The sequence below is a fragment of the Tachypleus tridentatus genome, chromosome 7 (genome assembly GCF_004210375.1).
Source record: "Tachypleus tridentatus isolate NWPU-2018 chromosome 7, ASM421037v1, whole genome shotgun sequence".
Lineage (NCBI taxonomy): Eukaryota > Metazoa > Arthropoda > Merostomata > Xiphosura > Limulidae > Tachypleus > Tachypleus tridentatus.
In genome coordinates, this window is record NC_134831.1 from 181,578,231 (window position 1) to 181,591,369 (window position 13,139).

At 35.2% G+C, this 13,139-nt stretch overlaps 1 protein-coding gene across 1 annotated transcript in view; it reads right to left on the bottom strand.

The window, feature by feature from the left end:
* Klp61F (Kinesin-like protein at 61F) overlaps positions 1-13,139 on the bottom strand; it is a 78,440-nt gene that overhangs the window by 41,699 nt on the left and 23,602 nt on the right. Inside the window, exon 10 of the mRNA XM_076515986.1 lies at positions 12,982-13,070. Within this exon, the coding sequence (XP_076372101.1) occupies positions 12,982-13,070 (89 nt within the window). The remainder of the gene's footprint in view (positions 1-12,981; positions 13,071-13,139) is intronic.

Below are 13,139 nucleotides of genomic sequence, written 5' to 3' on the forward strand. Positions count from 1 at the left end.
TCTTTAACGTATAATTTTACATTATTTAATGTAATTACAGCTATCTTAGTACACCTACCCATCAGGATGATCATTTGTGGTTCTTTTAACATTTTTTTTCTCTCTTTTTCAAACACGTAATAACATTAGAATATATGAGAATTAAGGGCACAGGGGCGTATCGCAATAAAATCATTATTATTCAGTTGGAGAGGCAGGCAGATTCTATAATAAGAAAGACAAACATATGGGAGATGTAACTTTAAGAAGCCTACACGTTAAAATAAATTCACACAATTTCAATGCCCTAGCGGTAAAAAGCCATATTATTCCCAAAGTGGATGGACAGACACTTATTTGCCTTTCGAGAAAACTACCACTTAAAGTTGTGTTTTTTAGTGTTTTGGTTTTTTTTGTTCGTCTGTTTGTTTTATCTCCCCCCCCCCCTCCTCTCCCGGAGTCAATGCCGGATCTTATCTCCGTGATACTTCCGAAGGCCAACATACATGTGTTCAGTTCAAGAATCATCGTCTATTACATAACGAATATGACCTTCATCGTGACGACGTAGGGGACAGTCCAATAGCGCGTTAAGCCTGAGAACACTAAAATTATGTACATTTTTGCAAATATATATGCTCAAACGGATTACGTCGAAAACGCACTAATTCAGGCAAGTCAGTTACTCTAAATGAACCAACAACAACAAGGAAAAACCACTACTAAACCATTACAACTCTTTGATTTCTTTCACCAAAAACACGTAAAATACTGATTACGTCACTGTTGATAAAGGACTACCTTCTTAGTGTAAAAAGCTTCTGTTTGTCACGTGGTTCAGAGACAACAGAAATAGTTTCACTCAATTTCATATTGTGAAAGATTTAAAAGTTCTGATAAAATCGCCACGTTTACCACAACAACAGAAGCCCAACAGCAAGTTTGAAACGGAAACACAGTAGTGAGTGTTACGAACGTTTCACAACAACGACTACAAGAGAAACACAACGGTGAAAGTTTTAATCATTTTCCCAGCAGTAAAAAAAAACAAACAAACCAAAACTATGTAAACATATTGAAACAAACAGAAACAACTCACAGGTGAAACTCTAAATATTCTTAGAACATTAATAAACCAAAGTTTAAAAAACAATTACTTTTGCTTTCACAAGTATCTTAAGAATACGTGTGAAAACTGTGACGTAATTCATACCGAAGAAACTACACGTTATTAAAAATAAGTACCTCGAAATATGGTACTTTCAACAATAACACTAAACTCTAAATCTTTAATTTAAAAGTTTTTAACTGCCCTCTAATTTTCCCAACTTGTACTTAAAACATTTATATTATATATAGATACATTTCAAAACGTTCCTATTTATATTATTATCCGAAGTTAGCTGTATAAGACAGCTGTAAATGCTAATAACAATCTTGGATTTTGTTAACCTTTCGCAGTTAAATTTCTTATAGACTCCACTAATTATGCCCCCCTTAATTTAAAATTTTGACCAGGTTTACGCTTTTGTACTTGGTTAAGTTAGCGGTTCTTCTCGGCATGTTGTTGACCTCAGATTTGAAACGCCGACTTTCTTGGTCTCTCGCCATATGGTAATGTGTGTGTGTGTGGGGGGATATTATAAAGTGCTAATAAAAAGAAACAAATTTCAACACCACCAAAACTTAAATTTTCAGTGGCGTTAAAAAGCGGAACGAAAGTAATCACTTCAAGTTGCTGGTCCTCGTATATACAAACGATCATGTTTAAATACAATGACAGATAAAAGTGAGAAAAAGTTTTTGTTTGTCTGTTTGAATTTCGCGCAAAGCTACACGAGGGCTATCTGCGCTAGTCTCCCCTAATTTAACATTGTAAGACTGGAGAAAAGGCAGGTAGTTACCATCACCCACCGCCAATTTTGAGGTTACTCTTTTACCAACGAATAGTGAGATTGACCATTACATTATAACGCCCCCACGACTGAAAGGGCGAGAATGTTTGGTGCGACAAGGATTCGAACCCGTGACTCTCAGATTACGAGCCAAGCGAGAAAGAGGAAAATGTGGATGGTCACGGGTATCATTTCCAAGTTGTATTGTATTCTTAAAAAAATAATTCCCAACATAAACATCTCGCGGTCCAAGTAGTGAAAAAAAAAACAAAGTCCGTTTAACCAGGCAATATATTATCACAAGAACGATACAGTTATTTTACATGGATTTATTCGTTTAGAAAGTAATATATGTGATAAAAAGTGTCATTGTATGTATACCACATAAAATGTATTCTGTACTTATAAAGAAACAGTACTTCTTCCAACCAGGAAACTTATCGTTATGGGTAGCAGTATGCAAAACTAGCCACTTTACACTAGTTTTAAAGCCTAACAATGACTCACGTTTAAAGTTTTTAAGGAAAATAAGTTAGGAGACATGATTGGCTCGTCACGTAATTGAAATATTTTAAAACAAAATAACGAAATATCTATTCTGGAAACACAGCAAACCCATAAGATTGGAAACGTCACGCAGATGAAGTATGGCTGACATTTCACACTGTTTTTGGTTTTCACTCATAAGATCCAAGAAACACCAAATATTTCACGTGCTCCTACCTTTTTCAGCCAACAGCTGTTGAAACTAAAGGATCTCTAAACGAAATAAAAAGTTGTCCAGAAATATTTTTCTAGTTATTTACTTCAAAAGATATTGTGTTTCTAACGTCTTTATATTTGCTTTCCTTTTTAACTTAATTACAAAACGCAACATCGGAGAGAAACCAATTGCTTCACGACAAATTCTTGGTAAACTCTAATGTCACTCAGGGTCACTGATGTCCGAGAAATCAAGAAGTTCAAGAAACTTGCATCATAAGAGAATTTGTTTGCGAACCACAGACACGTTTATCTCCTAAAGACAAAAAGTGAACACCTATCCTGATTCAAAAATAAACATGCAAGAGACAATAAGTAAAAAAGGTTAATGGTGAGCTTACGTTCCTGTCCTAATTTGGTATTACCGACAGGTTACCAATGGCGGCTTGTTGCAAATTAATTGGTATGTAACTTACAAGTGAAAAAGTGTTTTAAATGAAACTGTATGTGTGCGTTTTCGAGTTTTTGCGGAAGTCCAGAAAAGGCCCTAACTGCACATGCTCACTCTAATTTTCAAGTAACCAAAAGAATAGTGGGATTGAACGATACATTATACCGACCTCAAGAATAAAAAGATGAGTGTTTTGTGGGACAGGGATTCAAACCCGCGACCCTCAGATTGCGAGTCATGTGCCATAACCACCTGGCCATGCCAGGACTCGATTCCTAAACGATAAAAGTTAATTAGTAACTTAAATAGTAACTTGGGTTCTCGAGTTCGTTATTAATAGTTTATGAAGCCTGAAAATCGTTTAATTAACAATAAGTCACGTGAAAACTTTACAATTATTTTAAGTATACACGTGACTGCTATTAAAAAGACGATAGTTTTAACATCAGCTATAAAGTACCAACCACGGATAGGCCAACAACCATAGTTTATTGCAATTCCTTAACCTATTCGTGCACTAAATGCAAAGTTTCGGTTCCCTTGAAGGTGAGTTTTAGACACTTCGTGAACAGAAACACCAAGGCTATATAAAAGCTTTGAACTTTGAAAGATAAATCACCTTTACAAACTATGACTGTATTGTACTTTCTTAGCGAGTTTTCGTTTGATATTTTTGTTTTGAATTTCGCGCAAAGCTACTCGAGGGCTATCTGCGCTGGCCGTCCCTAATTTAGCAGTGTAAGGCTAGAGGGAAGGCTGCTAGTCATCACCATCCACCGCCAACTTCTGGGCTAGGGCTACTCTTTTACCAACGAACAGTGGGATTGACCCTCACTTCATAATGCCCCCACGACTGAAAGGGCATGTTTGGTGTGACGGGGATTCGAACCCGTGACCCTCGGATTACTATCCGAGTGCCTTAACCACCTGGCCATGCCGGGCCTAGCGACGTTTGAAGCGAGTAAACAAACTCTCGATTTTTGCAAACCTGAAACAAGTTTTTCGGTGAATGACAACTACAAACATTTTGAAATAAAATACACTGAATATAACGTGGAATAGAATAACGAGAAGTAATAGAATATAATAATAAGATTGGTGATTAAAAGGGGGAAATAAGAATTATTTATAATACAAAAACAAGTTTAGAAAGCAACGAAATAAACCTTTTTGAAGGTTATGTGTAAATATTTAACAAAAGTTGTACCGTTCGTTAATACCTAAAGGGCTTAAACAATCCAGTTTACAACTCTATTTTTCAACTGTGGTACTTTGATTGCTATTGGAAGGGGCATGTTGTAGGGCAAGTATTTTAAAACTGCCCCACAAGTCTGATAACCATTTTATCACTGTCTCATTTTTCTACGCATTTATTAATTCAAGATAATCAATCAATTTAGTTTGATGTTGTTGTAGCTCGACGTTTCGGAAAACGGCATGGTTGTATAATCGTACAGTAAACATTCGTCCCTCGTCTACCGAATTACTTAAAGCGTTCTTCTAAAAATACACGCACTATAAATTCAGAATAACTAACCGAGTTTAGTCACCCATATGAAAACATGCCACAGTTTATGCGAAAGAAGTGCGCATGCTCAAGGAAATCAACTATGTCACTGCCGTCATGTTCGCTAAAAGTTTATCGCGCGAGCGCGCGCACACAAAAAAAGAGCCTTGGTCCACTAATTATAATTAATACTGCTGTTCTCTGAAAACTGCTTTTGCTCCAAGGAAACCCCAAACAGGAGAACTGTGAATATTACATACACAAAGAAAAACGATTATAATCACTTCGAAATTATTTTATGTGCAAGGTTTTACACCATCGCACGTTTATTCTTCTGTTTTATGTTTCTTGTTATGGTTTCAAATATTCCCGCAAAGATGTAGAAGGATTATCGAAATCCCTAATTTTGAATTTATAAACTGGATGAAAGGGAGCTAGGATCGTCGCTACCAAATCCTTGCCTACTCTTAATCGAATAGTAGAGATATACAGTTGATCTAATAAAGTACCATCAGGCCCAGAGTTCTATCGTCGACACACTAACCGTAACTATTCCACATTTAACCGACCATTTAACAGTCTTAACTTTTTAGCAGGGTTCGCAGCGGTAGAGAGATCTCATTTTATAGTTTGGAAATAAACAGCCAATACTATTTTCGATTGAACAAAAATTTAGTTTCATTTGACTTACATATTTACATCAGTTGAGGGAGGGGTAAGAAGCCCCTTATCACGGGTTTGCTGTTTTGCAATGTCATAATGCACTCGAATAAGGCCACAAAGCTGACTTATTTATGAAAAATATTCATGAGTAACAAACGACCAAAAAATTTTCAAATCAACGTTCCGTACAAAATAATTCGCGTTGTGAAGGTTTGTAAGCGAACTGCTTCTACCAAAACTGAATACACACACGCACAAACAAGTCAGATGAATGAAATTCCATTGAGCACAGAGCTACGCGATGGTCAGTACTGTGTCCAAAACGCTCATCAAAACACGTTTTGTAGAGTTATAAGCCACCATATTTATTACTAAGCCACAAAACACAAACGTACTGTACAACTTGCCTTTGAATAATCTTAAACAATATTATAAAACAGTATTCTTTGGTAGATTGTTTAGGCAGAGTATTCGTGACGAAACTTTGTAGAATGGACGACAACTGCTTGTTGTGAAGACACAAGTGCAAAGGACGACGTTGCGAAAGCCTTCCGCCTTTTGTCTTCTGCACTTGTGTGTCCACAACAGGCAGTTACCATCCATTCTACAAAATGTTCTCATTATAAAAGTTTGTAATGCTGTCGTCACTACCCACCCCCGACACATCGTACGTATCACCGATAGATCTTTTCAGAGCTTCAGACACGTGAATATATTGACTGTTTTTTCTCTCATAATTCTATCTTTCAGACTGTGACGTAGTTAAAAGACGTAATTACATTTTTGGTCACGCTTTCCCGTGGCTAATATATAACGAAGGGGAAATATTCAGACAAACACTGAGACGAGATAGTAAACGATAAAGCGTTACATTGTTATTTAAAAACAGTTGATCTTACCTACAATCAAATATAATTAGATAATTATCACCAAATAATGTAACAGTCATTAATTACCAGTTATTAAGGTAATTTTTCGTTTGTCTTCCCACCCCCACCAACCCCATTCCAACGTCTTGTACGAAACGTTAAGTCGTCCCTGGCCTTTCCATGTTTGTGGCCACCATGATTTCGGTCTGCATTTATAACCGAAAGACTGCAACCGCTCCCGAAACCGAACTCGAACTTCGTATTTATAATTCTCGTATTTATTTATTTTCAGAAATAATTTAGAAGTTTCTCTAGTGTGTGTGTTCACCAATCACTACAAAACATCATTATGGGGCTCACAGCCACGTCATAATTATCCCCTTTGATTTTTACCGCCTCTGTTGTAGATTGGTTCAGAACACTAACCTCTCCACGTCTGTGAAACAATAACGTGAACAAAAATTAAATAGCCTCTAAGTTCTCGTAGTCCAACGAATAATCTCTACACTTAACTGAAGACGGGCTAGCCATGGGCCTACTGCAGTAATGTGAATTCGAAAACACACGGTTCGTGTAACGTTGCTGCAAACCTTCGAGGTCGAGTGTGGGTTATAAGGGTAACAGTCAAACTTAACTGATTAACGGAGCCATGGAGTTAATTAAAACTATACTGTACTCCTTATGTTGTTTTGTTTGAATATCCGAAAAAAATAAATCAATATCTTAGAACGCTATTCCCAGAGGTCAGAGGTGAACCAGTAACTTGTAGAATATACCGGGCAGTTATGTGTAAATTTATTAACACAGTCAGCAGCTATTTTTATGGGTGTAATGGAGTGATGTAAATCAATATTTCAATTCGCCGAAAATGATTTTGATAACCCACTTCATTCAACCATGAACACCTTTCTTTCAACCATCTTTGAGATTTATGAAATATTTAACGAAAATGAAACCTATACTTAATTAATCCATTTCTGATCTTTCTATACGCGTCAGTTTACTTAGTGGAAAACGCATGTTTCTTTCATTCTGCTATTCAAAAACCTTCTTGTCTTTCCTACAAATTAAGCATAGTTTTTTCTTCAGAAGAAACACGTTAGAAGCTGTAAACATCCGAACTATAATTAATGCCCAATCCGCTATCCCTTGTGAAAAGCTGTGCACTCATTGGGGGAGGAAAGGGGACAGAACACGCGCATTACTGGCGGCAAAACCTTTATTTTTTTGCGCAGTTAAACCACGTTTATGTTAAGAGGTTATATTACAGTTCTAAGAACTTAGGGCTGATAGCAAAGAAGGAGGCTTAACAATATGTCAATCAGTATAACTGTCATATCTAATACCGACAAGACCATTCGTCCAATACGAGGGTTTATTTGGCCGGTTGGAACAAAACAGTCGCAGCTGTCATTGAGATCCTAATTAACCGGCTTAAAGCAAATTAATACACATATTTCAACGTAATTCAAATCTTAAGACGCGAAATACACAGATCACGAACTTTCAGCTCTTACTGTACTCATTGGTCAATCTTAATACATTAAACGGTACTTGCGTATTATCGGGGGACCATTAAAAATCACTTGAATGTATAAGACATTTGAAACATATTAATATAATATTAAATGCATACGGTTTATTTACATTAACTTATGTGTTGTTGTTTTCGTTTTAAATGCCCAACAGTAAGTAAAACGAATACTTCTTACAAAAGGAAGCCGCGTTCCCATAAACCAGTTACCAACGTCATGTTTACTTTAGTACGACAACTAATATTACAGCACCATTAAATTCTTTCTCCAATATACACCTCTATGTTGCGACCTTTTCAGCAAGGAGAATTCCTTTGCCTTGCAAAAGAGAGACCCCATCTTCTTCACTTTCGGGTAGATCCAAAATTTATCTTTGGAGCGAAGATAAAATGTAGCTTAACTAGAAATGTTTTTTTTTTTAAGAAAGGTTACTCGCATTAAATTTAATCACGTTATATTTATATTAAATCTGATAAAAAATGAAGAAATTAATACCCCCGGTTAATACGTAAGTACCCATTAAACAATAAAAAATTTGAATTGCGAATTAAAAACAACAGTGTTAAAATTGGCCAAAAATGGTGTATATCCTGAAACCTGACTATCTAGGAAATGCCGAGTTATTCAGTTGCTTATGCAATAATTATTTATGGCATAAATTATATAAATAAATAGCAAAAATTATATCATGCATTTTAAGTGTTAACATTGTCCTGCACAATAAAACTTATCACAAGCACATTTAGGCTTAGAGATTTAAATATCATAAAATACTATCTATTGTACTAAGATACTCAGTTATTTTTGTCCGGAAAATGCGCGCGCACTTCATTTCAACAATGTAAACGAAAGGCAAATATAAAGATACTTTACTAAACATTTCATACAATATATAAAAAAAATATCAAAATGTTTAGGAAGGTCTAACGTTAGGTTGTAAAACAGCACAATAAATTTATTAAATGATAGTATAAAGTACAATAAAGTTTAACACTAACTAAACTAAAGCAAAAAACAAAAACAGACACAGGTTAGTTTTAGCTTTTCATCAAGTGCGTATTCAAAAAAGGCTTAACTAATATTAGGCCTAAGCCAAGTGGACTTTCAGATTTCGGCGTCTCCAATTAGAATTAATTGGTAATATTCTAGAAATACTATTGCAGTTACGACACTAACTTGACTGCAAGTATTTTAAGGTCTATGGTCGTACTGAAATATTAACAAATTCTTGTAATTTTTTTCAGTTACGTCAAGCAAGTCAAATAAATGTCTTCGCGCCATTATATTCCACATTCTACCATAGCGTTTAAACATTGTTCAATTAAGAGTTAAGTATTTTATAATTGAGAACAACATGTAAGTTTACAAATTATCTTAACTGCTTTTAACAAAATGTTATTCTGCTAGCTTCTATCAGTCTTCTTTCTATTTAATGTTGAATTACTGAGTAATGTATTTATAACAGAAAGGATGGACACCCATGGGAAGAAAACGCAACTGATAAAGTTACAAACAATTCATATTTTTCAATGCATACATTAGAATATAAATAAAACCGTGGGAAAAATTGCTATCGTCACATCACAATTTCCCGGAGAGCTCATGAAGGGATCCTGATGACGTAATATGACAGCGTCGATAATGTTGGCATGGGGATGATGCGAATCCCCCCCTTTTTTTTAAACTAATGAATATCTTAAACTAAAGCATGTGTTCAAAATATCTGTTACAGAGTTTGTATTGTATTACTAGTAATGGTATCCGGGATAATCTTGAGATGTTCCTCGATTACGACCGCGCTACACGTGCATCGCGTCACTTTTTTAAACAAGATGTTTACCATCGAACAACTCTGCCGTCTTGTAAGAAATAGTGTAAACAAAATATATATATATCTATATCTAGCATTGCTAAAATTTTTAACAATTTTTCAAGGGTAGGTGTACACAGATTATTTTAAAGTTTAAGTACCAAAGATATTAATTACTACATATTAATCAGAAGCTATTTTTATTATATCTACAGTACTAATTACAAGCTTAACAAAGAAAGGGGAGAAAATGTTGAATATTAAACATTTAAAGATATCACACGAGATTAATACACAAAACAGCTCAAAATCATCAGCTATCATCTACAGAAATGAAACCCAGATTTTTACTGTCACGCTACACCCCTAAAATTACACAAAAATCACGCAAGACAACGAGACTGAGTCTACAGCACGTTTTAATGCATAGTCACGTGAACTGCCAGAGGACATGAACACAACCAGATGGGTAAACATCTTATATCATTCTAAAAACGTGAGAAGATCAAAATCCCTAAAGCAGAACATTATGGCTCACCCAACGGAAGACCCTAATTGCTGACGTGGAACAAAACAAAATCTACTCCACAGTAAACCATTTTAATAACACTATCTTAATGAAAACGTTCTACAGTTGTCGTAAACTAAAAACATGAACCATTTGCATGGTCTGTCAAAAATGTGTGTATTTTTGTGATGCATCTTCAGCGCCCTCATCCGAGTAACCTATGAAGTACTGACCTCAACTCTTGTAGCTGGTACGATGTAAAATATATTTATGATTTGCGTGCGGTGCTATCGCACAGATAAATTAAAAAATACTGACCTCTACATTTAATGTGGACAGTGTGTTGAGAACACACCAACCACATACACTTCTGATAGATACACACAATTCTCGAAATGACGTGTGATAAAAATTGATTTTCAAATAATAATTTATATAAGACTGTATGTCAACTTTCATTCAACTACAGTTAACAAAAATAAGGCCAGTTCAAGACCCATAACAATGCTGTGTAAAAAAAATCGCTTTGATATATTACACTTGAATAATTTCGATACTACTGTTGGACAGGACCCCACATGAGAATACCTCAAATGTGGTGCTCCAGTTATGTTGGTGTATGTATCCCAGTCGTTACACATACTCGTAACGTTTCTATTTTAAGAAGATGAAATACATACTGAAATGGTTAACGTGCCCACACGAATATGCTGTTAATAGTAAAACACGTGTTAAGAAAGACTTCTGATTTCTTATTACTGAATACCTTACTACACATTGTTATACAACAGATTAGGCTTTGTTAACTTTCAAGACCTACTTGAGTTAAACAGCTATAGATACTCAAGTTCGTAAACACAAGCCAGACGACGGCGTTTAAAACTAGTGCCTGTTATATTAACACACACTACTACCGAGCCTATATTCCATTAAACCTAAAATTACACAAAAAACTTGAATATCCTCACGAGAGTAGTTTTTTTAATGTGATTGATGGTCGATGGAGTTTACTTGTAAAGAAAAAAAGAACTCTCGAGAAAGTAAGAATTTTAAAGATGATACATTTTAGATCTCATAACTGGATTGTATTTGTTTATTGTTATTTAACTTACACAAACAGGGCTCTTATATGAAAAAGGAGTGAACTATAATCCATATTTTGTCTCTAGGAGCTTTACAGATTCCTGGTACCAGCCAGACGTTATTCTTCAAGACAGATAACTCCTGGGAAATATCTCGAGACAAACACAGGTAGACCAATCAGGTACTGTGAATCAATACTTAAAAGAATTCATGATATTACAAAAGGAAATTCGAAGCAAATCTCAGTGAAGGACTACGACTGTTGTTAATAGCAACACAAGGGCATACACAGCCGTTTTTGAAACGTATGTTTTAGACGTTCTCCTTTAAAAAAAGAAAATGTTACTGAACATTCAATACAGTAATTATTTATTCCTCAAATAACACCCAAGATGGCACAAAAAAACATACAACCCAAATGAAACATTCAGAGCATTGTACAAAATCAACTGTTACCGTGTGAATCTTATCCGTACATAGTAACAATAGCCATTAAGTAGGTACTGAAGCCTGCTAAGTAAGCCCTTTATATATATTTAAACAAGACAAACATTTTTTAAAGAAATACCAGTTGACGATACCATTAAGGAACCAAACACTGTTTGAAGGAGAATGATTCAGTTCCCTTTGTTTCGTTATTAAGTCCCTAATGACCTCATTATATGCTTTGTCGAAGGTAATAAACTCAGTAAAGTACTGTATCTTTCGGTTACAAGCTATAAGTACAAAAGAAAAAGTGTAAATGTGCCCTACTTCAGGGGCTGTTTACCCTCCATTTCACATAAAAAACATAAATCAAAGAAACCCACCTACACCGTCAGACAGGTTCCTATAAAATTTACCGCAATAAAGTAGATATCTCTGATTGATGAATACCAACACATACAATGGTTCATCATCTTTATAGGAAGATTAGGACAAAAAATAGGATCAATAAAGTAGATATCTCTGATTGATGAATACCAACACACACAATGGTTCATCATCTTTATAGGAAGATTAGGACAAAAAATAGGATCAATAAAGTAGATATCTCTGATTGATGAATACCAACACACACAATGGTTCATCATCTTTATAGGAAGATTAGGACAAAAATAGGATCAATAAAGTAGATATCTCTGATTGATGAATACCAAGACACACAATGGTTCATCATCTTTATAGGAAGATTAGGACAAAAAATAGGATAAAACAAAGAATATACAGCTTTTTGTGGGGTAAATGTCAAGAAATAGGTGTCCAAATAATATTTACCGTTTTATAGGGTATATATATTGTAGGTCTTATTTAAAATTACTGCATCTTATAGAGTTAATATTATAGGTTTTATTTAACATTACTGCATATTATAGAATTATATTGGCCCGGCATGGCCAAGCGTGTTAAGGCGTGCGACTCGTAATCTGAGGGTCGCGGGTTCGCATCCCCGTCGCGCCAAACATGCTCGCCCTTTCAGCCATGGAGGCATTATAATGTTACCATAATTCGTTGGTAAAAGAGTAGCCCAAGAGTTGGCGGTGGGTGGTGATGACTATCTTCTGCCTTCCCTCTAGTCTTACACTGCTAAATTAGGGACGGCTAGCACAGATAGCCCTCGAGTAGCTTTGTGCGAAATACAAAAACAAACAAACAGAATTTATATTATAGGTTTAATTTAATATTACAACGTTTCATTGGGTTTATATGATAGGTTTTATTTAACGTTAAACATTTTTACAGGGGTTTTATTACTGAGTTTATTTAACATCAGTGTTGTACGGGGTTTGCATCGGTAGTTTTTATTCACGATTACAGAGTTTTTGTAACGTTTATAGGTTCAAATATATGTTCTTTATAGGTCACTTAAAGCTGCATGTCAACATTCAGAGTCAATATAAATGTGTTTCGCTACTATAACCTTCGAATGTCACACGAAAATTGCAACCTGCTAAGTTAAAAAAGACAATAAATAGACCTTTGTAATAAGTTACAATTACCTGTAATTTTCTTCGTCGACGTAAATGCCGTTCTTTTCCCGGGAAGCTATCAAGTCTCGTCTTAGACGCTCGATTTCCTCTGTATATTCCTATAACAATTAAGATAACAGCAATTAAAAACAACATAAAATATATAAGGCTATCTTCCTGAAGATCTG